Source organism: Staurois parvus, unplaced genomic scaffold (genome assembly GCF_062004578.1).
Source record: "Staurois parvus isolate SC_StPar_1 unplaced genomic scaffold, SC_StPar_1.0 ptg000009l, whole genome shotgun sequence".
Lineage (NCBI taxonomy): Eukaryota > Metazoa > Chordata > Amphibia > Anura > Ranidae > Staurois > Staurois parvus.
In genome coordinates this window covers 1,700,691-1,727,149 of record NW_028317805.1, presented here as the reverse complement: position 1 = coordinate 1,727,149, position 26,459 = coordinate 1,700,691, and the positions used below count along the sequence as shown (strand labels likewise).

Below are 26,459 nucleotides of genomic sequence, written 5' to 3'. Positions count from 1 at the left end.
GGCGCACTCCTGCGCTAAGCCTCCTGGGAGTTGTAGTCTGAGATCGGCCCTCCAGCATGGGGCTGGACCCCCATACAGGAAGAGAGTGATTGATAGGGGGGCGTCAATTCATTCTTTGTAACATATGTGTTTAACAGAGATAAGCCTGATAAAAATACCCAGTGCTCTGGTTGTGTGTATATGGACATGTTTTTACAACTCATATTAAAACCACAACATTCATTACCATACACTTAGTCACCAACATTTCAAAATCATTTTTAGGGACACTTTTTTCCTGTATGTCAAGAAAGACAGTGTAGGTAAGCAGTATATTAATTAGGGGTGGGGCATTCATCAATGGGTATGGCCTAATGGTGGAATGGGCGTGGTTTAAAGGGGATGTGGTTAAACAGAGTCAGAGATTCTCTTGGGCTCCCCCCATGTAATTTAGCTCTCCACCCCAAAATCCCAAAAAACAAATAAGCACAATCATAGATTTATCTCAAAAAACCTAACATAAAGAACTGGTTCATTCTCACTGATTGGTTGCTGGAGGTTACAGCACATCATTACCGCTCACTGATTGGATTCTAGAGGTTACTGCAGTTAGTACAGGACTATGGTCAGGGACTGCGGGCATACTACAGGACTATGGTCTGAGACTGCGGGCGTACTACAGGACTATGGTCTGAGACTGCGGGCGTACTACAGGACTATGGTCTGAGACTGCGGGCGTACTACAGGACTATGGTCTGAGACTGCGGGCGTTGTACAGGACTATGGTCTGAGACTGCGGGCGTAGTACAGGACTATGGTCGAGACTGCGGGCGTACTACAGGACTATGGTCTGAGACTGCGGGCGTAGTACAGGACTATGGTCTGAGACTGCGGGCGTAGTACAGGACCATGGTCAGGGACTGCGGGCGTAGTCAAGGACCATGGTCAGGGACTGCGGGCGTAGTCAAGGACCATGGTCAGGGACTGCGGGCGTAGTCAAGGACCATGGTCAGGGACTGCGGGCGTAGTCAAGGACCATGGTCAGGGACTGCGGGCGTAGTCAAGGACCATGGTCAGGGACTGCGGGCGTAGTCAAGGACCATGGTCAGGGACTGCGGGCGTAGTCAAGGACCATGGTCAGGGACTGCGGGCGTAGTCAAGGACCATGGTCAGGGACTGCGGGCGTAGTCAAGGACCATGGTCAGGGACTGCGGGCGTAGTCAAGGACCATGGTCAGGGACTGCGGGCGTAGTACAGGACTATGGTCTGAGACTGCGGGCGTAGTACAGGACCATGGTCAGGGACTGCGGGCGTAGCCAAGGACCATGGTCAGGGACTGCGGGCGTAGCCAAGGACCATGGTCAGGGACTGCGGGCGTAGCCAAGGACCATGGTCAGGGACTGCGGGCGTAGTCAAGGACCATGGTCAGGGACTGCGGGCGTAGTCAAGGACCATGGTCAGGGACTGCGGGCGTAGTCAAGGACCATGGTCAGGGACTGCGGGCGTAGTCAAGGACCATGGTCAGGGACTGCGGGCGTAGTCAAGGACCATGGTCAGGGACTGCGGGCGTAGTCAAGGACCATGGTCAGGGACTGCGGGCGTAGTCAAGGACCATGGTCAGGGACTGCGGGCGTAGTCAAGGACCATGGTCAGGGACTGCGGGCGTAGTCAAGGACCATGGTCAGGGACTGCGGGCGTAGTCAAGGACCATGCTCTGGGACTGCGGGCGTAGTCAAGGACTATGCTCTGGGACTGCGGGCGTAGTCAAGGACTATGGTCTGGGACTGCGGGCGTAGTCAAGGACTATGGTCTGGGACTGCGGGCGTAGTCAAGGACTATGGTCTGGGACTGCGGGCGTAGTCAAGGACTATGGTCTGGGACTGCGGGCGTAGTCAAGGACTATGGTCTGGGACTGCGGGCGTAGTACAGGAGAGGGTCGGAGGCTGCGGGCGTAGTAAAAGACTATGATCTGAGACTGCAGGCGTAGTACAGGACCATGGTCAGGGACTGCAGGCGTAGTCAAGGACCATGGTCAGGGACTGCAGGCGTAGTCAAGGACCATGGTCAGGGACTGCAGGCGTAGTCAAGGACCATGGTCAGGGACTGCAGGCGTAGTCAAGGACCATGGTCAGGGACTGCAGGCGTAGTCAAGGACCATGGTCAGGGACTGCAGGCGTAGTCAAGGACCATGGTCAGGGACTGCAGGCGTAGTCAAGGACCATGGTCAGGGACTGCAGGCGTAGTCAAGGACCATGGTCAGGGACTGCAGGCGTAGTCAAGGACCATGGTCAGGGACTGCAGGCGTAGTCAAGGACCATGGTCAGGGACTGCAGGCGTAGTCAAGGACCATGGTCAGGGACTGCAGGCGTAGTCAAGGACCATGGTCAGGGACTGCAGGCGTAGTCAAGGACCATGGTCAGGGACTGCAGGCGTAGTCAAGGACCATGGTCAGGGACTGCAGGCATAGTACAGGAGAGGGTCGGAGGCTGCAGGCGTAGTACAGGAGAGGGTCTGAGTTTAAAAACTGTGCAAAGCTTGTCACCCAAAAAGGAGGAGCTTCTATTTGGGGACAAGCACACATAGGACAGTCCATTGAAGTGAATGGGCTGCCCTATGCGCAACACGTGGAAATCTGTGTTAATCTGTGTATGGTGACAGGTACTTACACTGAGAAATGCAGTTCACCAATCCATTCTGTTCTCTGCTGAAGATTCTGGAGTGATTGATCCCCTGGTCCAGTTTGTCCTGTGTCTCATGATTTGGGGGGAAACAGTCGCAGATAGTGCTTCGTAGTTCTGCATGAGCCTAGAGCATTTAAAAAAATTTTTTTAAAACTTTCTTGTTGCCATTTGCTATGCAGGAAGGGGGGGCCGTAGCAGCCTGAGGACTATTTTTTCCATTTTCGAGTCTGGCAGACTAATCTGCAGTGCAGAGGCTCCCGTGAATTAAGTTAATTTCCCAGCCTTTTCTACATAATGCCGTCGGGGGAATCTGGCGGATTGATACAAAAGTGGCCAGGAGTTTCGTACATCATAAAGAAAAAGACTGCCGCAGCCCCCCTTCCCGCATAGCAAATGGCAACAGGAAAGTTTTTAATTTTTATTCACTGCCCTAGGCTCACACAGAATTACGAACTACTATCTGCAGCTGTCCCTACCTTGATCTCAGATTTCCGGGACACTGGCCGGGACTGAGCAATGGCAGGACATCTTTCAGAATATCGGGACTGTTCCGGGTAATCGGTGACAGTTGGCAACTATGCCATACAGAGCTTTCTGTACAGATCTAAATACAGCCAATGCATCTATGGACATAGTATTGCTGCATTCAGATCCATAAAAACAAAAACAAAAAAAAAACATACCCATCCCATTCCAGGGGATGTAATTTGGACCAATATAAGTGTACCAGGAATGAGAACGAAAAAAACCGCGCTAAGATGCCATTGGATGTAAAAAAAAAAAAAACATAGCAGCTAGCACGATACCATAATACATAGTATAATAAACATCACAAGACAATAGTGCAGTACTAAAATGAATTAAAATGTATGTGCAATACCATAGCGCAATGCAAATATGTCAAACTCTTTAAGTGTCACCACAAATTCAACAAATAAAGGAATCTAAATGTGAAGCCAAAAACTGAATTCAGTGGTTCTTTGATTATGAGGGATATGACAGATGTGGATGTCAAACACCACCAAAACTTCTTAATGATGAAGCACCCAGCACCTCGGTGTACAACAAAGGGAGGCTTACTAGAGTCATATAAAGAGTGGTCAATCAGCACTTGTGTATCAATCCAAAATATTCAGCTTTCCTGAAAACCATGTGTCAAACGATGATACTGCTGCATTATATCAGATCACTGTGCATATATACCCAGTTGGACATCATGAAAATCATGAAAAAGAAAAAGACAGGCTCTCCATAGTGCAATCCTGATTAAAACACCAATTTAATGTGGTAAATTCACTTATAATGAAAAGATGACAATCAGGCACTTCACATCATATAAACAACTCGTATTCCAAAATCCAAGATGGCTGGGATTATGTATGCATAGCGGCGTGTCTTCCGTCTCTACCTACTGAACTCAGCTTTTGGCTTCACATTTGGATTCCGTTATTTTTTCCATTTGTGGTGACACATATATTTTGCATTGCACTATTGTATTGCACATACATTTTAATGTATTTTAGCACTGCACTACCGTTTTGTGATAAGTGTACAAGGACCTGAAGACGTGTATGTGAGCACACATGTGCATGATAGTGTATGGGCAGTCAACTGTAAAATAATAGAGAGCCTCAAGTACAACCCTTGACGCTTGGGCACTGAGGTACCTCGAATAAATTTAGCAACCTATTCAAAATGAATATGACGCAGCTTAATGTCTGGAAATTTCTGCATCACACTGCAATGCATGCTGAATACAGTGTTGGAGCCATGGTGTCAGTATCCTCAATAATAGCCCCCACCATTGGTGTTTGTGACTGCAGTAATAAACCCCCATTGGTTTCAGTGACCACAAAAATAACCCCCAACATTGGTGACAGTGACCCCAACAATAGCTTTTGGTGTTAGTGACTGCAGTAATAACCAACCCCCCCCCCCAAAATGTCAGTGACCACAATAATAACCCTAAACTTTGGTGTCAGTGACCATAGTAAAAATCCCCAACATGGGTGTTTGTGACCCCAATGATAGTCGTCCCCCCTCCCATTGGAGTCAGTGATCACAATGATAGCCCCCAACATTGCTGTCAATGACCTCAATAATAACCCCCACCATTGGTGTCATTGACCATAATAATACCCCCGCCATTGGTGTCAGTGTCCACAATAAAAATCCCTAACATTGGTGTTTGTGACCCCAATGATAGCCCCCAGCATTGGTATCATGGACCTCAATAATAGCACCCAGCATAGGTGTCAGTGAGCACACAATAATAGTTTCCCACCATTGGTGTTTGCGACCCCAATTATAGCCTCCCAACAATGGCGTAAGTGGCTGTAATAATAGCCCCCAACATTGGTGTCACTGACCCCAATCATAGCCCACTAAAGGGAATCTGTCATGATAGAACAATTTCTATTTCTGAATCCTCCTTTAGGAATGCTAGTTTCCTGGCTGTCATACCAAAGCTTTGACGTGTGGTCTTGGATTCAGTGACCCAGAAAAAGTATCAAGATATCGAATCCTGACACTTATGTACGGTAAGCTTGTTCCTGGTCTGTAACTTAGATATACAAAGGCAGAAACATCTAAGCAAATAGTTTTCTGGCCAGCGATGGCAGCCCTGTTCTTCTCTCATGGCATTCACTTTAAGAAATGTCAGTTCTGGTTTCCTACTCTCTGGTGATGGATGGTAAACGCTGCATGTGGACACCATGGTTGTGTCTTTTAGATATGATACCCAATATAAACCATCTAAAATCTTATAATTCGAAGTGAAATACAGAATAAGACATACAGCCAGTTGTGTAAAAGATTACTTTACTGAAAATCTACAGTCACTGGAAATAGCTGTATAAGAAATCCATGTTCACACTTTCCAAAGCAAATAAGTGCAGGTTCAGTCTGCCACTCAGTGGCTGATCATGTCTCATAGAGAAATATGTTGTGCCCTTTAAGAGTTGTCCCTCCTCTGGAATACAAGAGCCGTGACGCTGTGACCTGACTGTCCTCCAAAATTGAAGGTAGGTGTGGGAAGTTCGTCTTTCATTTCAAACTCTACAAGAAAAAAACAAAAACAAAACAGATAATAAAACCTGAATTTTACCCACCTCCTGCCCGCCATATAGTCCAATGACGGGCACAAGGTGGTTCTCTTATTCTGGGAGGACGTCATATGACATCCTCCCATTCTCACCGCACATGCGCGGCTCAGGGAGTGCACAGCACGGCGATCGGCGGTGCGCTCTGTCCCTCGGACACAGCGGATCACCGATCATGGAAAGAGCCGAAGATGTCGGCTCAGTCATGTGATCAGCTGTGTCCAATCACAGCTGATCACATGTAAACAGGGAAATGCCGGTTATAAGGATTGCTCTCCTCTCGAGCTGTCACGCTGACAGCTCGAGAGGAGAGCCGGTAATCGGCTTTCCGCGGAGGGGACATCTACACTGATCATCAGGGCACTGATGATCAGTGTGCCCTGATGATCAGTGTAGCCCCAGCAGTGCCACCTGTCAGTGTCCATCAGTGCCTTGTGTCAGTGCTCATCAGTGCCTCGTATCAATGCCACATCAATGCCTACCAGTGCACATCAATGCCACATATCAGTGCCCATCTGAGCTGCCTTTCAGTGTCACCCATCAGTGCCAGTCAGTGCCACCTATCAATGCTGCCAATCAGTGCCAGTCAGTGATGCCTATCAGTGCCATTTATCAGTGCTGCCTTTCAATGCCCATCAGTGATGCCTGTCAATGCCCATCAGTGCCACCTACCAGTGCCTCCTTATCAGTGTCCATCAGTGCAGCCTATCAGTGCCCACCACTGCAGCCTCATTAGCGTGGATCAGTGAAGGAGAAAAATCACTTATTTACAAAATTTTATAACAAAAACTAAGAAAAAACTTTTTTTTCCAAAATTTTCAGTGGTTTTTGGTTTGTTTAAGAAAAAATAAAAAACCCAGAGGTGATTAAATACCACCAAAAGAAAGCTCTGTCACAAAAAAATTATAAAAATTTTGTATGGGTATAGTGTTGTATGACCGCGCAATTGTCAAAGTGCGACAGCGCTGAAAGCTGGAAATTGGCCTGGGCAGTAAGGGGGTATAAGTGCCCTGTAGGCTAGCGGTTAAAATGGATAATAAAAGCCTGTCCCTATATTTTTTTCCAAGTGTACCTGTGCAATTTAATTGTTTTACATTTGTAGGAACATAGCAAGTGCCCCCAAAGTATTCTCCTTCATACAGAAATAAACACACACAAAGAAGTCCCCCCCCCAGCCCCCCGTATGGTCTTCTTCCTAACCGGGTACCTGCTATAGAGGATTGTAAGCCTAGGGACTGCAGTATTGCAAGAGAGGGAGATTGTGAAAGACCCCAAAATGTGAAATGACCACTTCTGGGTGATCACAACCTGTTGTTAAGTGGACTGGGAAAGGGGGGGGTTGGGAATTAAAGCATCTCGGAATCTCCTGACACAACCTTATACACTTTTGTGTCCAGACTTTACAGTAATGGGGTTAGAAGATGCACATATAGTGACAATGGTCAGTTCAAGCCAATAGGAAGTCAACAGCTACACTGCAAACTGAACTTTAAAGAAAATGGGCTACAGAAGCAGAAGGCAATGCTGGGTTACACCCCTGCAAGCTAAACAGTCATAATATGAATTTTTGTTTTGTCAATGCTAGACAAGGCACTGATTTTATTTAATCGTCATCCTCCCTGGTGAATATATTCACCGTCACATCATTATCCAACTGCTTGAATTGGCTGCTGGAAATACCCTGCAGTTCCATGTAGGTGGAGAGGTCAGGAGATTTACTCCCTTTTCTCTCAAGTGATAGCACTAGTTCTTGGCCATTTGAGCACCAATGCAGTCATAAGGGGGCAGGAAATTGTGAGCCTTCTGCAGGCATCACTAACTGCTGTGAAATCTCCACTTAAAGCCAGCTTGGAGTTTACACAGAGTTTTGTATTTTTGCTTCCAGTGGCTGGACAAAGCAAAGGGGCAGCAAAAGAAAGAAGAGCATGTGCAGATGAGGAGGGCAGCAGTTAAAGTGACACCATGATGATAGACGTCTGAAGACTGACCTTTCAAGCCTTCATTTAAAAAGCTAATTGACTGGCTGTGTCTGATTTAGGGATTCTTCATTCACAGATCTGAAACAAGCATGCTGTAATGTGTCATAAAAGTTTCAGGTACGTGGCTCAGGCAGTATTCAAGCCAAAGCATCCACATGAATGCCAGAGAACGATTATTCTAAAAGGAGAGCTCGGAAATGGCATCCTCTGAGCATTTGAAGCGAGCATAAAATCACTCCTAAGATGGGGAAATTGCCAAAACACGGCCTAGCCTGACAATTTCCAATTTCTGCTGGGATCTGCAAACAGTAGGATCAGATTTTGTCATATGCAAATGCTTTGGCATAAGATGGAATGGAAGGTTTGCAGCAAATTCATCTGATCAAAAAAATCTGCATGAATGGTTATGCTATTGAGTCAGCACTAAACAAAATACCAAGGAAACCCTTTCAGCACTGTGTTGGGTACACACCAGATGCTGTTTTCTTGGTAAATGGGATAATCTCCAGAACATGTCCAACGCTTACTTCAGCGGGCACATCATAATTACATAAGCAATGTTCTGGTTACTCACAGGACCCCTTCATCAGACATGTGGGTCACATAACTGATGAAGGGGTCCTGCAAGGCTTTGAAATGTTGCTTATGTAACCATGATGTGATTCCTGAATAAAGCTTTGGACTTGTTCTGAAAATCCGTGATGTGCTGGTGACATACTTCTCGCTTTGAATGTCTTTGGTATCCAGCTGGTGGTCGCTGCAGCACCCACTTAAATTTACAGCTACCTCCAAGAATGTGTGGGGAATATTCTGTTTGAATTCCATATATGACACTGAAGCTGTAACATTCTGGATCTAAAAGTCTGGTCTAATATGATGCTGTTGTGAACTGAACAATGTATAAATGGCAGATAAAGTTACATTAGGGTAATCACAACAGCCATTCTTTTCTGTACAAATACAGCATGAGTGCTTTGTGTACACGACCCATGGAAACCAGCAGAATGAGATATACATAAAACTGTACACACCAAGGTTTCTTGTGATTCTTTACCTTTGTGAAAATGTCTAAGCAGCTCCTCTTTGGTCCAGTTGCAGGATGTGATGATAAAAAGGCCTTTGGGTTTTAAAACTGTACAGAGCACATTTTCATACTGGCTACATTTTTCTTGTGCATTGCTGGGATCCAGACTCACTGCATCAAAGGTGCCTTTATCCAGACAGATGTCAAACTGTTCTGAGGGACTGAAGGAGCCCAGAAAATCTGTAACCTAAAACAACACGCTTATAGAAAATCAAACTGTATTACTGTCATCACAGTGTTCAGAAATGTCAGTTTTAACTCTGGCCTATTACGATTAAGTCCTGTTACATTTAGGAGCCAAAACGTAAGTTCACCTTTTCAGAAAAAACACCAACACCCTCTCCACCTCCTCATTCACTGCTGTACTCCATTCCATAGATGATGAGCTGTCAATGACCATGCAACCAGTGTAAGAGCTTTCTTTCTGTAGCACTCCTGGTATGGATCAGAGAAACTCAGACTGGTCAGCTCCAGCACAGAGAATCGCTCTGCTCTGTCCTGGAACCCTGTAGAAAGAACAGAAATAAGTGCAGGAATTTCAGATCCCTAGACCGCTACACTTGCTGCGTGGACTCTCATAGCTCATCACCTATGGAGGCAAGTACGGTGGGGACCAAAAAGGGGAATAAGGGGGGCTGGGGGAAGGTTTTGAGTTTAGTCACCTTATTTTTTTTTTTCAAAAAAGGTGGACAAACCCTCAAATTCTAATGCTTCCATTCCTGGTGTATCTTCATAACAGAATATGATGGGTTAAAGATCCACCTTCCTTAACCTACAGAACTGGTTACCTATATATTTCTATGCATTCTTGTACACATGCAAAGAAGAGCGTGTATTATGTATGCTGCCATAAAGATGCATCAGGAAAAGACAGTTGCTGAAAAAGAAAGCATACAATTTTCTGCTGCATCATGGCAACATATGATGGGACTTAATTATCACACAGCAAGGGGAGGAGCACTGTCAGCAATGGGTTCTCTCTCAATGCCACAGCAGCAGAAGGAGACAGAGACACATTCTGTATACCAGAATGTAATTTATGTAATGCTTTTCCACATTTCACTAGCTTTACAAAGCTGTGCAGGCAGTGCAGGAAGTACTGCATTTTTGTATTGAATTTTCATTCAAAGCTAATAAACCTTATGATGCACTTATATTCTAAATTTAGTAACTCATCAACAACCAATAAATTATTAATAATGCAGTTATAGCCTGAAGCATAACCACACCTTTGGTGACTGGAGCACTTAACGGGGATCTTCTATACCACTCATTGTCACAAGGTTTGATTCTGATGAGAACTCAGAAAAGCCTCCCAGTACAGAAGCAACATAGGCTGTGTTATTGATACCCAAGAAACATTTAGCTATAACCTCTTTGTCTGCTCAGTCTTAACTGGTGGACTGCCCTGTCTAATGGTTTCTTTGCTTATAGAAAAAAACCCAAAAACTAATTGCAGCTTAAGGCTCTTTTCACATAGGCTGGGTCCAGTTTTACTCAGCAGGGGATCTGTCCCCTGATCCCCTGTCCACTTGATCCCCTGCTGAGCTGAGCAAAGTGGCCAGATGACCTGTCCATTGTCTGCTCTGCTTATGCAAAGCGGATAGGACACAACCAGCTCTGCTCTATGGGCAGTCGGTTGTTAATGGTCTGGCTGTCTGTTCACATCCAACCACCTTCCGATCCAATCTGGCCAGACAGAGGGGAAGGGATCCCCTTCTGTTTCTTTTTGCAGGATTGGAGGTAACCAGGTGTAAATGGACACAAGTCCATTTACGTCCAACTGCCCATGGAGGGGAATGGGGAACCCGATCAGACCGTTCGTGTGTAAGTGACCTTAGTTTCTAATGGTTGAAATTATAAACTTACACAATGGTTAGACATTAAAAAAAGGGTCATGCCAGTATTGAAAAGCACCACCATTAAATAAGGATCGGAGCCATAAAAATAAGTTTCAAAGACCATGACAGCTATGCACATTAGTGTTATACCAGAAGGCTCTTAGAGACCAGGACTCTATTGACAACAAATGTAGAACTAAAAAAATTCCCTCAATTGGAGAGAAAAGAAAAGGAGCAGGTGAGAGGCACACTTCAGTGCAGTATTTGTAATCTTGAAAAAAAGGAAATATTAACAAGAAACCATAAAGAGCACAGAATATAGAAGCTTACTATGTAGTTAAAAGTTGGTTGTACTTGATGGTGTAGGCAAGCTGTATATGGCACATGTGGGGACTTTTTCTACCCCACATGGTCCTTTATGTCTCATTCAATTCCTTTTGATACAGATCATGGAAAAAAGAGGTGAATCAATTACACTGATCTCATATAGTAAAAAAAAACCACTGCTAGCTTTAAATGTGACCACTCGGATCTGCCTTCTATGTCCTTACACCTTAATACTCATAAGTGACGAAGTGGCGATATGCAAGACCGTAAAGATTGTCAAACCGTCAGTCAAATCTTTTGATCTAAAGAAGTGTAAGCTATTCCTCCCTACTACTGGAGGTGCAGCTGCACACTTTTTTTGATGGTTAAAAAAGGCACTCAAATGCACATGCCTAGGGTAGCAGGAAATTGCATTAAGTATATCATTTGTCATATTTATTTGCCTTGCTACTTCCGAATACTTGACAGGAAAACTGAGAGGTGTAGGGAAAACTCAGAGTTGTTATAAGACTCTCTATACAACAGGTAGTGCACTGACATTCTATCTTTCTTTGAAGGCTCTACAGTTTTAGACTTTAGAAATAAATCTTCCTAATGTACAACCCCTGGAAAAAAAAGTATGGAATCGCCACTCTTGGAAAAATTCATTCAATTGTTTAATTGCATAGAAAAAAAAGAAAAAAAAAACAAACAATCACAGACATGCCTCAAACTTATTTTAATTTAACATTCCAACCTTCTGGCTTTAAGAAACACTTAAAAAAACAAAAAAAGAAAGAAAGCTGTAGTCGGTTGCAACTGTTTCTGCAGATCAAGCTGATGGAAAAAAATATGGAATCACTTAAGTCTGAGGAAAATATTAATGAATCACCATGTATTTTGCAGTTCTCAAACCAACATCTGCATCAGATTACATCTGCTATTTAGTCTGCAGTTAAAAAAAAAAGAGCGCTTGCACACCTTGGTGAGCTGTTGCACCAAGCTTGATTGACATGAATCATGGCTCCAGCACCAGAGAAGTCAGTTGAAACAAATGAGAGGATTATAAAACTTCTTCAATAAGGTAAATCATCACAGAATGTTGCAAAAGATGCTGGTTGTTCCCAGTCAGCTGTGTCTAAAATCTGGACCAAGTACAAATCAAATGGGAAGGTTGTAAAAGGGAAGCATACTGGTAGACCAAGGAAGACATCAAAGCATCAAGATAGAAAACTTAAAGCAATATGCCTTGAAAACAGAAAATGCACAACAAGACAGATGAAGAACAAATGGGCAGAAATGGAGTCAATGTCTGTGACCGAACTGCAAGACATCTAAAGGAAATGGGATTTACATACAGAAAAGCCGAATGAAAACCATCATTAAACCTAAACAGAAAAAACAAGGTTACAGTGGAATATGACAGGCAGCACTGATGAGGTGCCACGGATAGTCAGCACTAATGGGCACTGATAGGCTGCACTGGTGGGCATTGATGAGGAGGCACTGATAATGCTGCACTGATATGCAGCAATGATGGGCACTGATAGGCGGCACTGATGGGCAGCTCAGACTGAGAGCACTGACTGACAGCCCTGACTGGCGGCACTGCTGGGAACTGATGAGCACAACTGCTGGGTGGCACTGATGGGTGGCTCTGATGGGCAGCACTGCAGGGCACTGATGATCAGTGCCGATCTCCTCTGTGACAGCTGCCGGTTATCGGCAGTACTTTCCTCATGCTGTGATAGCATGAAGAAAGTGCGCCAATAACTGGCAACTGTATTTACTCCGTGATCTGCTGTGTCATTGGACACAGATGATCACGTGGTAAAAGGCCACTGTGATTGGCTGTTTACTTCATCACGTGATCAGCTGTGTCCATAGGACAAAGCGATAATAGAGATCGCCAAGTGTGCACCCCTGGGGGCACACGGGAGGGCGCGTTCTGGGAGGATGTCATATGACGACTTCCCAAAATTGGGTATCTGCGCTGTAGCCGTCGTTTGGCTATAGCACGGTTACAAAGTGGCTAAAGCCAGAAGGTTGGAAAGTTAAATGAAAATAGTTTTGAGGCTTGTCTGTGACTATTTTTTCTTCTACACAATTAAACAATTGAATGAATATTTTCCAGGAGTGGTGACTCCATACTTTTTTCCAGCGGTTGTATAAAGTACAGTTTGGTTTTACTTTTAATAAAACAAATCAAAGCTGGTTGTAAAAGTGTGGGTGTATGTGCAACAAAAATGGAAATGGCAGGAAAATATTTTCATTTGTAACTGTATATTTCTCACCTGTAGTTTTACACACTGAGAAACCTCTTCTTTTTCACATATACTTCTAGCAAGGGCTATGGCATCAGTGCAGTAGTCCACACCCATAAGATTGCTGTACCCAGCCTTTGCCTGCCATCAAAACACAGAGTGAAGAACATCAATTTACACCATAGTGACAGTGTGACAGAGGAAGGTGTGGAGAGAAACTGCAGGTAAAGTGAGTATAAGAGAGTCAGGATGGTCCCTTTGCAGAAACACTGTCACTTAGGGGACAATGGGGGGTTGATTTACTAATGGCAAATAGACTGTGCACCTTCCCATTGCAGTTGCACTCTGCAAGTGCAGTTGCTCCAGAGCTTAGTAAATGAAGTGAAACTTCACTTTGCAATCCAATCATATGCAAAGAAAATAAAAAAAACCCAGCATTTTTGCTTGCATGATTTGATGATGTAACTTAACAGAGCTTCCCGTCATTTACTAAGCTCTGGAACAACTGTACTTCCAGAGTGCAGAGTCTATTTGCCTTTAATAAATCAACCCCAACGCCTCTTTAATGGAAAATCACTGTCAGCAATATATCTCTTACCAGTTCCACCAATAGCATGCCATTCCCAGTGCCAATATCCAGTACTGATGAGCTATGTGGTATTTTCTGGGCTTTTAGCCATCGAACCACTCGAGTCATGCTACTGTCTCCAAACCTGTTTTAAAGAAGACACAAACATTTGAAATACAACCATGTGACAATTCCACTTTGTAAGAAGCTAAGGCCCCTTGCATACAGTGTTCCTACTTCCTGTTCATCCAGTCCCAGCGTTTTCATGTGCAGAATGCCTGTGTTCTGAGCATTCATCCTTGAATGCACACTGCTTTAAAAACAGTGTTCAGCAACAGTGTATTTCAGCCCACCACAGACTTTGACAGGCTGCATGCTGTCGGCCTGGATGCTACGCCTGTGTCTCATGGGTGATTTAAAATGCTGGGATTGGACACGCAGGGGTTAGATGCCCCATGTGCAAGAGGCCCAACGTTTCCTGATCCCACATAATCCCTTAAAATGTAAATCTAGCCCAGACCTTTTGTATTAGTTAAATAGGTGGAGAAGGATTAGAACTCCGTTAGGATTTTACTGCTATCCCAGGCTACATTAGAGAGATAGTCCTGATAGCTGTAAAAACACAACAGAGGCTCTAAACCTTCTATACTCTCTATGCGAATGAACACTAGATCACCAGTTACACCAATGATAAAAAAAAAAAAATCAGTATACCACAACTTTACATAAATCACATTCCACAGGGCTAGTCTTCTGTCACTCACCAGATCTCTCCTTCATCACCATACTCTTGGAAACTTTTCAGTTCACGACTATAGACAGCATCCCAGCTATTGGGGAAAAAAAGAAGACAGACAGAACACCACCCATTAGCTTGATACCTAGGATAGGATAACTGTATAGAACATTTCTTAACTGACAACTAATGCTTTAGTGCCCAAACGTGTGCATTGAGGAAAAGCATACACTGGTAATGCACCTGGACCATCCAGGACTGGTATGGTGGGTGCTATCAGGTAGCAGAAAAGCCAACTGGCACAAATCTGTTGGGTGATCACCTCTAGCTAGTAAGAAGCTGGAAGCAACCTCTGTTATGTCACTTCTGGCTTCAGCTGTCACTTTGCTTTGCTGCTGTGGCTTGGAAAGAAGTGAATGGAGTGTGACCTGTGCAATGCTCCTATGTCGCATTTTTTTACATTTTTTGTAGCGACACCATTTCTTTGGAAAGATCTTCCCCTGCTACACAAAATGTGCCAAAGCTCACGTAACAAATTTTGGCACTGAGCCAAAATATTTTGTGACATGTGCAAAAAAAAAGTACAACAAAAAGCTCCCTGCATTTGAGGCGCCATTAATAAATAATGACATTGCAACCACATTGTGCTTTTTAGCACATTTGTTTTTTTAACACATTTTCTAAAATGCCTGCACCTGTCAAATGCTGACAAACTTAAGTACACATAATTGTGACATTTTAAAAGTCTTTACAGATTATCAGTAGGGATAAGCTCAGGTGATTTTGGATACAAGCCAGATAAAGGCAGCGGTGGTGTTCCCCACCCTGCAGCCACACATAGGCACCACCCATATGTGTGATTATGTTCTCATGTGCAGCAAGTATGTGGAGGGGGGGGGGGTTGTTTTTTTTTTTTTTTTGTTATTGTAAGCAGGCAGGCTGTTTATTGCAGAAGAGACATGCAATGTCTAAAAATCTAACCCGTGAATTCCCCTCAAGGTGTACAGATTTTCTCTCATTTCCTGTTACAGCTGGGGGACAGGAAGTACAGGGAAATTACCCCATCAGGATATATAGAGAAAAAAAAAATCAACTAACCCTTCTCACACTCCCCAAAACTGACACATTATGGCTATTCACACACTTAGTTTTTATTCCTCTTTTATTTTGTGAACAATTTAGTGTAACACATCTGTGGCCTCACATGGCAGCTGGAGGAATCAGTGGGTGTACCAATATGGCGTATGGAACACCTCTGAATGAGTGTCTTCACAGGGCAACAGAGTCGGAGGGTGTACCAATATGGCGGCCGTGCTGTATTACAGCCTACTCACTGCTCCTTGGTCCCCAACGCTGAAGGACAGAACTCTGCGTCACTCATGCCGCGCCAAATCTATGAGAGGAGTGCAGTCTGGGCTACGGTACTAGCGGCTCTTCCCCCTCGGAAGTCTCGGATATGACGTCCGGTGTAGCAGTATAATGTGGGCGGGGCGTACAGGGAGTCAACTGAGGCCTGGGGAAAGTGTACTGTCACGTGCTGGAAGAACGAGTATGGGGGGGGGGGGATAGTCGCGTCAGACGGACTTCCATGGGGGTGCTGGGTGACACAGGGCTGGATTAACGTGGGGGCTGCTATTGGAGCTGTCCCATTGACATTCCCATTATGTTCCGGGGCAGTGCTCTGCTCCTACAGCGGAGGTGCTGCTAGAGGCATAATCATGTCTGCACCAGGCTAGCAGGGCTCAGCTGGCGTCGCTTTGACGCCTCCAGCGCCCAGTCCCCCTGTAGCTGCACCACTTTCACAACGGAGCACTGCCCCTAAAATTGCTAATGGGCGGAGAGTCCTTGCCGCTTCCTTATTCGCAAAAAGTCCTTTGGGGCGGTGCTCTAGAGGTGGTGGGCGGGGTTGGTCAGCTACGGCTTGAGACGCTGGAGGGAAAATTAAACGCTAATAAGGCACAGGGCGGGCGGAAGTTTGGCGCTACCGGGACGCAGTGCAAGTACAGTTCAGGCGATCATGGGGCGCCACGTATGCGCACTATTTGCCCAGTTAGACCATGCGTGTCCCATAAACACCCAGCTATGCACCCCCTCTGTCATTGTAGCGGCAAACCACGCCCACCAGTCTTAGAAACCGAGCGTTACACGTGGGAGAGAATATGGGCGGGGATTCTACTTTGCAGTTTTCTGATAGGCTATCTGGGTAGCGAGGCTGATGACTGGAGTGTAGGGCTCCGCCCTCTCCACCACAAGCTGCACTGTGTGGGCGGGGTGTGCTGAGTAGTGAGGCGATGGCTGATGGTGGTGCGGGGCGGACTGATCATTGGTCAGTAGAAGCTCACAAGACAAGACATACTGAACGCCCCACCCCCCACTATCCCTCCTCTCTTTTTCTCTTCCCCCCTTTCACTGTCGCCCCCCTCTGCCCCCCCCCCCCTCTGTCTCAGTGCAGTGGTGGACTGTGCATGTTGTCCTCACGTCCGAAGTCAGTCTATTGGCGTGATGACGTCAGGAACTGTTCTCTGCAGGAGACCAATAGACCGCGGGGGTGGGGCAGGAGCAGCAGGGACGCGTCTTGCTCTGAGAGGATCTGTGGGTTAGGTAAGTATATCTCCGCTCTCACCCCTAGACAAAAACTAGCAATTAACCCATGCAGTGTGGACAGCCCCCCCCCCCATGGGAATTTTTTCTCCTGGAATTCTCCATTAATTTGTTTTAACAACAAACTGATAGGATATAAAATTTATTTCCATAAAAAGACCTTCCAAAATCCTCAGCACCAGGCCTATGATGTGCTTAAGCTGGTCTTGCAGGGATGCCATGGGGGTGCTGGGTGACAGGGTGTGGTGTCAGGCATGGGGATGCTGGGTGACACAGGGTGTGGTGTCAGGCATGGGGATGCTGGGTGACACAGGGTGTGGTGTCAGGCATGGGGATGCTGGGTGACACAGGGTGTGGTGTCAGGCATGGGGATGCTGGGTGACACAGGGTGTGGTGTCAGGCATGAGGGTCTGGGTGGCACAGGGTGCTGTGTCAGGCACAGGGATGCCATGGGTGTGCTGGGTGACACAGGGTGTGGTGTCAGGCATGAGGGTCTGGGTGGCACAGGGTGCTGTGTCAGGCACAGGGATGCCATGGGGGTGCTGGGTGACACAGGGTGTGGTGTCAGGCACAGGGATGCCATGGGGGTGCTGGGTGACACAGGGTGCGGTGTCAGGCACAGGGATGCCATGGGGGTGCTGGGTGACATAGGGATGCCATGAGGGTCTTGGGTGACACAGGGTGCAGTGTCAGGCACAGGAATGCCATGAGGGTGCTGGGTGGCACAGGGTGCGGTGTCAGACACAGGGATGCCATGGGGGGTCTTGGGTGACACAGGGTGCAGTGTCAGGCACAGGGATGCCATGAGGGTCTGGGTGACACAGGGTGCGGTGTCAGGCACAGGGATGCCATGAGGGTGCTGGGTGGCACAGGGTGCGGTGTCAGGCACAGGGATACCATGAGGGTGCTGGGTGGCACAGGGTGCGGTGTCAGGCACAGGGATGCCATGAGGGTGTTGGGTGACTCAGGGTGCGGTGTCAGGCACAGGGATGCCATGAGGGTGCTGTGTGGCACAGGGTGCGGTGTCAGGCACAGGGATGCCATGAGGGTCTGGGTGGCACAGGGTGCGGTGTCAGGCACAGGGATGCCATGAGGGTGCTGTGTGGCACAGGGTGCGGTGTCAGGCACAGGGATGCCATGAGGGTGTTGGGTGACTCAGGGTGCGGTGTCAGGCACAGGGATGCCATGAGGGTGTTGGGTGACTCAGGGTGCGGTGTCAGGCACAGGGATGCCATGAGGGTGCTGTGTGGCACAGGGTGCGGTGTCAGGCACAGGGATGCCATGAGGGTCTGGGTGGCACAGGGTGCGGTGTCAGGCACAGGGATGCCATTAGGGTGTTGGGTGACTCAGGGTGCAGTGTCGGGCACAGGGATGCCATGAGGATGCTGGGTGGCACAGGGTGCGGTGTTAGGCACAGGGGTGCTGAGTAGGTGCCATATGGATACAGGAATATAAGAAGAGACAGGAAGACAGGACTGCTTGTAGGAGGATGATAATAAGATGAATAGAGAATTCTAGCGATGACAGACTGTAAAATAAAGTCAGACAACAGTTTTTGCCACCTGTGATAATGTCCCCTATGGTATCCAACATCACAAATACAGTCAACCTTGTGGAAAACTGTAATAGATTTGCCAACCATGATACAATAAAAAAGTGCATTACTGCATAAAATGGCAATAAATTCCATTCACTAAGGAAAATAAAAGCATGCATTAAAGTCCAGTAGTGGTCCAGGCATGCAATATTGAAGGAATGTAAAAATATAATAGCCAATTGGGAGAAGTATCTACCTTTTTGGATCAGTAGTCTCTCAACAGTATTGCATAGAAGCCAAAAGATGGATAGGAACACAGAAATGTTACATTTAGTGAAATATATTTATTTTCTCCTGTTATTTCCTCAGATTTTCTGAGAGTTTTTTATGTATATACAAGCATTCACCGGCCACTTTATTAGGTACACCTGTTCAATTGCTTTGCAACACAAATTGCTAATCAGCCAATCACATGGCAGCAGCTCACTGCATTTAGGTATCTAGACGTGGTGAAGACGACTTGCTGAAGTTCAAACCAAGCATCAAAATGGGGAAGAAAGGGAACGTGGCGTGGTTGTTGGTGCCAGATGGGCTGGTCTGAGTATTTCAAGAACTGCTGATCTGCTGGGATTATCACACATAACTATCTCTAGGGTTTACAGAGAATGGTCCAAAAAAGAGAAATTATCCAGTTGTGTGGATGAAGATGCCTTGTTGATGTCAGAGGTCAGAGGAGAATGGGCAGACTGATTCTAAATGATAGCAAGGTAACAGTAACTCAAATAACCATTCGTTACAACCAAGGTATGCAGAATAACATCTTTGAATGCACAACACGTCGAACCTTGAAGCAGATGGGCTACAGCAGCAGAAGGCCACACTGGGTGCCACTCCTGATAGCTAAGAACAGGAAACGGAGGCTACAATTCGCACAGGCTCGCCAAAATTGGACAATAGAAGATTGTAAAAATTTTGTCTGCTCTGTTGAGTCGATTTCAGATGTGACATTCAGATGGTAGGGTCAGAATTTGGCGTAAACATGAAATCATGGATCCATCCTGCCTTGTATCAACGGTTCAGGCTGGTGGTAGTGGTGTAATGGTGTGGGGGATGTTTTCGTGGCATGTTTTGGGCCCCTTATTACCAATTGAGCATCGTTTAAATGCCACGGTCTACCTGAGTATTGTTGCTGACCATGTCCATGACTAGTGTCCCCATCTTCTGATGGCTACTTCCAGCAGGATAATGTACCATGTCACAAAGCTCAAATCATCTCAAACTGGTCCCTTGAACATGACGATGAGTTCTCTGTACTCCAATGGCCTCCACAGTCACCAGATCTCTATCCAATAGAGCCCCTTTGGGATGTGGTGGAATGGGAGATTCACATCATGGATGTACAGCCGACAAACTTGCAGCAACTGCGTGATGCCATCATGTCAATATGGACCAAAATCTCTGAGGAATGTTTCCAACACCTTGCTGAATCTATGCCATGAAGAATTAAGGCATTTCTGAAGGTAAAAGGGGGTCAAACCTGGTACTAGCAAAGTGTACATAATAAAGTGGCTGTTCTGGACATTAATACTGAAAATGTTGTAGATAGGCAACTCCTCTCATACTGATCAGTGGTTCCAAATTAATAATAACTAGTGCAGTGGGGAACAGACACAAAAAGATACACTCAGCATCTTTCCAAATCACTGTTCTGTTTATTTGGCGCGTTTGAAGTTTTTTATACATATGATTACGTAGGAATCACATTACTATTACAATTGGACTTTTATGGTAACAAGGGGCGTTACATAGGCAGGCTAATTTCTAATCAGGACTTGAAGGAATGCAAACGTAATGAAAACATTAGTGCCGTGTGTACAAGGAGTGCAGTGTACAATACATAGGCAAAGCATACAAAATGGAATACAATTTTATACAGAATTTACAATTTTCCTTTACAGAGGCCAATGAGCGTATACATCATTTGCTACATAAACCTCCCAATCACTCCATACATAATACAATGTACATGCAATGGTCTGATTCCTTGTTAGAACACGTGTTAAATAGTGGGAATACTTTACGTTTTTACAAATATCTTAGGAGATATCTTTGGTGAAACTTTGTGCAAGACAGAATGGGATTAGGAATAGACAAGTATTCTTACAAAGGTGTGGAACTTGAGCTTCCATGCATTTGAAGGTTTGGCAGCTGGATACCAGAGTGACACTTTCAAGAACCTCAGGCAGTTCTAACCCTCCATTACTGTATCCAAAATGTAAAAAAAATGTTGCCTTTTAGTTAAGCTTTCAAGTCATTTTTGTTGTGATATTTGGCAAAACCATTGCTATATCTTTGGACAGGTCTGTTTTGTCCTGGTGGAGAATAGCCATTGGGGGAGATTCACTAAAATTGGAGCACAGAAAATCTGGTGGCACTGTTCATAGTAACCTTTCAGCTTCTATAAAGCTTTGACAATAACACCTAGTAGCTGATTGGTTACTATGGCAAGTTTGGCAGATGGATACCAGAGTGACACTTTCAAGAACCTCAGGGGGTTCTAACACTCCATTACAGTAACCAATCAGGTGTTATTGGCAAAGCTTTATAGAAGCTGATTGGTTACTATGAACAGTGGCACCAGATTCTCTGGGCTCCGGTTTTCGTAAATCTTCCCCAATGGCTATTCTCTAACAGGACAAAACAGACCAGTCCAAAGATATAGCACTTAATTTGCCAGATATCACAGCAAAAATGACTTGAAAGCTTAACTAAAGGCAAAACTTTCTTTTTTTCTATTTTGGATAGTGTAATGGAAGATTAGAACCCCCACCATGTTTTTGTGCAATCTGTTTCCTATTGGACAGATTTCCCCTCTGTTAGGCTAGGTTCACATTCAGTGGGGCAAAGAAGTATTTAGTCAGCCACCAATTGTGCAAGTTCTCCCACTTAAAAAGATGAGAGAGGCCTGTAATTGGCATCATAGGTAGACCTCAACTATGAGAGACAAAATGAGAAAAAAATTCAGACAATCACATTGGCTGATTTGGAAAGAATGTATTTGCAAATTATGGTGGAAAATAAGTATTTGGTCATTATCAAAAGTTCATCTCAATACTTTGTTATATATCCTTTGTTGGCAATGACAGAGGTCAAATATTTCCTGTAAGTCTTCACAAGGTTGGCACACACTGTTGCTGGTATGTTGGCCCATTCCTCCATGCAGATCTCCTCTAGAGCAGTGATGTTTTGGGGCTGTCGCTGGGCAACACGGACTTTCAACTCCCTCCAAAGGTTTTCTAAGGGGTTGAGATCTGGAGACTGGCTAGGCCACTCCAGGACCTTGAAATACTTCTTACGAAGCCACTCCTTCATTGCCCGGGCAGTATGTTTGGGATCATTGTCATGTTGAAAAGTGGCTGGGTCTTCCATATTCAATGCCCTTGCTGATGGAAGGAGGTTTGCACTCAAAATCTCACAATACATGGCCCCATTCATTCTGTCCTGTACATGGATCAGTCGTCCTAGTCCCTTTGCAGAGAAACAGCCCCAAAGCATGATGTTGCCACCCCCATGCTTCACAGTAGGTATGGTGTTCTTTGGATGCAACTCAGCATTCTCCTCCAAACATGACGAGTTGTGTTTCTACCAAACAGTTCTATTTTGGTTTCATCTGACAATATGACATTCTCCCAATCCTCTTCTGGATCATCCAAATGCTCTCTAGCAAACTTCAGACGACCCGGACATGTACTGGCTTATGCAGGATCTGAGTCCCTGGTGGCGTAGTGTGTTACTGATGGTAGCCTTGGTTACGTTGGTCCCAGCTCTCTGCAGGTCATTCACTAGGTCCCCCCGTGTGGTCCTGGGATTTTTGCTCACCGTTCTTGTGATCATTTTGACCCCACGGGGTGAGATCTTGCGTGGAGCCCCAGATCGAGGGAGATTATCAGTGGTCTTGTATGTCTTCCATTTTCTAATTATTGCTCCCACAGCTGATTTGTTCACACCAAGCTGCTTGCCTATTGCAGATTCAGTCTTCCCAGCCTGGTGCAGGTCTACAATTTTGTTTCTGGTGTCCTTCGACAGCTCTTTGGTCTTCACCATAGTGGAGTTTGGAGTGTGACTGTTTGAGGTTGTGGACAGGTGTCTTACTGATATACTGATAACAAGTTCAAACAGGTGCCGTTGATACAGGTAATGAGTGCAGGACAGAGGAGCCTCTTAAAGAAGAAGGTACAGGTCTGTGAGAGCCAGAAATCTTGCTTGTTTGTAGGTGACCAAATACTTATTTTCCACCATAATTTGCAAATAAATTCTTTCCAAATCAGCCAATGTGATTGTCTGGATTTTTTTTCTCATTTTGTCTCTCATAGTTGAGGTCTACCTATGATGCCAATTACAGGCCTCTCTCATCTTTTTAAGTGGGAGAACTTGCACAATTGGTGGCTGACTAAATACTTTTTTGCCCCACTGTATGTGTGGGTTGTGCGGCTGCGGATCCACACGAAAATCCATGCAGCCGCACCATCCACACAGAGGAATGCGGACCCGTTGGGAGGTGCCATTAGTTCTAATGGCATGCCCCCCGCACTGGAAAACGCAACCGTACTGGGAACCGAGGTTCCCATGCGGGCTGTGTTTTCAGAAGTGTAGGGACTTCTTCCCTGCGTGTCATGGGGCACAGGAGTCCATTTAAATGAATGGGCTCTCATGCCCATGTAAAATGCGGCCTGCACAGCTGCATATATGTGAACCAGGGGTTAGTGTTCCGATGTCAACCCAAAATATAGGATTTTCTCTTCCTTTCACTTTCAATGATAAGGAGAAACAGTAGAAATAGAGAGTGAATCTCCCTAACGGGCACAGACCGCCATACTAAACTGACGGGTGTTCGAATTCCTCTTCCCTGTATCTGTCCCACTGGATATGATGATATGTGATAAATAAAAGAATGGTTTTCATGAGACATATACTGCAAAGTTTTGAAAACCGCTTAGAGGTATTCTACTGCGGATCTTAAAGCGATAGATACGGCATCATGAATGGAGCCCATTGGGGTCAATTCACTAAGAGATAAATACCACATACATTTTGTAGTTAAAATAACTCATGCAGTATTGTTTTCAAAAGTAGTCAATTCACTAAAAAATGTGTTATTTACCAAATGCATTAAATATTTATGTTTTGCAATATTTAGCACATAAATCCTGCGTTATTCTTTGTGTTGTTTCACAATTTTTTTTTGCAGGCTACCATTGCACCAGAATGCTTACATCAATACTGTGAAACTATGAAAACATTGTAGTGTGCTTTCCTTCACAAAGTGATCTCCCTCTGATGAAAGGTTACAATTTATTTTCCTTCCTGAGCTCAGAGGAGAACATTTTTACACTGATACATTGTATACTTTTCATTTTCTGACCAGTGCAGAGTTCCTCTAATTGTTGTTTTCTGTATTTCTAAAATACCGCCAGCAAACACCAGGTGATAAATAACGTGTGTGGTTTTTAATGAATTGACTTTAACCACTTGCCCTCCTGAGTATTTACCCTCTTCCTGACCAGCCCATTTTTGTGCGTTACGGCGCTGCATTACTTTAACTGACAATTGCGCAGTCTTGCAACGCTGCACCCAAATTAAAATTTTTCCCCACGAATTGAGCTTTCTTTTGGTGGTATTTGATCGCCTGTGTGTTTTTTATTTTTTGCGCTATAAAAAAAGGCCGACAATTTTGAGAAAAAAACAATATTTTGGACTTTTTGCTATTAAACAAGTCCATTAAAAAAAAGTAAAATATCAAATTTCGTCATAAATTTATGCCAAAATGTATTCTGCAACATCTTTGCTAAAAAAAAAAAAATCCCAATATGTGTAAATTAATTGATTTAAGTGAAAGTTATAGCATTTACAAATGGCGGTATAGATACTGGGATTTTTTTTCTTTACTAGTAATGGCGGCAATCAATGACTTATAGTGGCCATTCTGAAACTGGGGGGAGGAATAACTTGGTGTCACTGACATCGCCAGTGACATCAATACAGTGATCAGTGCTAAAAAAATTAAAAAAAAAAAAGCACTGATACTACTAATGGCACTGGGCAGGAAGGGGTTAACATGAGATGTACTCAAAGGGTTAACTATATGTAGGGAGTGTTTTACAAGGGGCAGGGGTGTGCTTCACTATAAGCACAGTGATGGGTATGGCTGTGCTATGCACAGCCTGTCCGAGCAGTGTACCCGACACTGCTGAGGAAGACTGTAAATAAAACAGTCTTCCTCCTTGTCGGAGATGCTCTTGGTCTGGCGGGTAATTACCGGCCGGACCCAGTGATTGAAAGCCGTGGCCGCGAATGGCTTCACGGGTAGGGCTTGTGCGAGCCCCCTACCCGTAAATGCAAAATCTATAATATATACGTGATTTAGTGCACCCATGCCGCCCTGTAGCAGTATTTCTGCTATAGGGCGGATGATAAGTGGTTAATGATTTATCTAATTTTTTTTTGCAGTATCTATCTCACTATTTTAACAAATGCGCGCTATTTACCTCACATTCGATATTTTACTTTGATGAATTGACTTTTAATATCTCATGCGATAATTTATGCAAACGAGTCACGTGACCAGTGTTATTGCATGCGGTAACATTTAGTGAATTGATCCCCTTATCTCTTAAATTTAGCATTATTTTTGGCATTGTTTTCTCACATGCTAACAGCACCAGCGGAAGATAGTTCTGTAAATTAATGCATACAAAAATATTATGAAACCATGAAAACATTGTAGCGTGCGTTCATTCACAGAATGATCTCCCTCTGGTAAAACATTACAATTTTATTTTCATTCCTGAGCTCAGGAACATTTTCACATGGATACATTGTATACTTTTCACTTACTGGCCAGTTCAGAGTTCCCCTCTTTGTTACTTTGTACATTGCTAAAACAATGGCTTCCTACTGGCTGGTGATAAATACCAAATGTGTGATCTTTAGTGCAGCGGTCCCTCACCTCCCCTGCATCAGGGAGTGAACTCAATGACAAATCCTCCACAGACCTGGAAGGAGGAGCAGGGGTGTGTTAGTGCTGACTGTCACCTCTGTAAGGGCGGGGTGCATCGCCTGTCACCTGGGGGGGGGGGGGCGCATGTTGTGCAACCTGTCACCTCCGGAGGTTGGGGAAGTGTGAGGCCTGTCATCTTTCTTGTGTATGCTGCCTGTCACCTCCAGGCTGGCCCAGCTCTCCTCCCACCCCTTATTCCCCTTCTTCTACCCCTTCCTCTTCATAGGTAAGGTGACCACAGAGAGGGAAGAGAATGTTAGAAGAAGGGGAGCAGGCACCCTTCTGGTGGTTGGAGGCTGGCAGTGAAGGTTCTGCTGGCTAGCAGCCCGGGGCTTGGAGACCCCTGCTTTAGTGAATTGACATTAAAGTGGTTCTAAAGGTTTTTTTTTTTTCCTTTAAAATAACAATCATGTCATACTTACCTGCTCTGTGCAATGGTTTTGCACAGAGCACCCGCGATCCTCCTCTTCTTGGATCCCCTTGCTGAATGCCCGCTTCCGAGCCAGCTCTGTGTGTCCAAGGGACACACTGAGTGTGGCTGATTATTCATTAAACAGGTGTCCAGCAGTAAAAGGGCATTACTTAACAAAGAAAACCCCTTCCCATTTCGTTCTGGCAGCAATGTCACCACATGGAAGAGAAATGTCACAAGGCCTGAGAAAGAAAAGAATTTCTTGACACGAGAAAGGTGAAGGCTACAAGAAGATCAGCAAAGCTTTACTTAT

At 45.1% G+C, this 26,459-nt stretch overlaps 1 protein-coding gene across 1 annotated transcript; it reads right to left on the bottom strand.

Annotated features, from left to right (window-relative positions):
• Positions 1-5,463: 5,463 nt before the first annotated feature.
• EEF1AKMT2 (EEF1A lysine methyltransferase 2) lies at positions 5,464-16,348 on the bottom strand. Its single transcript, XM_089669056.1, has 6 exons — positions 15,874-16,348; positions 14,568-14,633; positions 13,834-13,948; positions 13,266-13,376; positions 8,795-9,011; positions 5,464-5,717 (listed from the first exon to the last, which is right to left on the bottom strand). Exons 1-6 carry the CDS (start codon positions 15,918-15,920, stop codon positions 5,614-5,616), a joined length of 660 nt encoding a protein of 219 aa, XP_089525182.1. The 5' UTR covers positions 15,921-16,348; the 3' UTR covers positions 5,464-5,613.
• Positions 16,349-26,459: the final 10,111 nt, after the last annotated feature.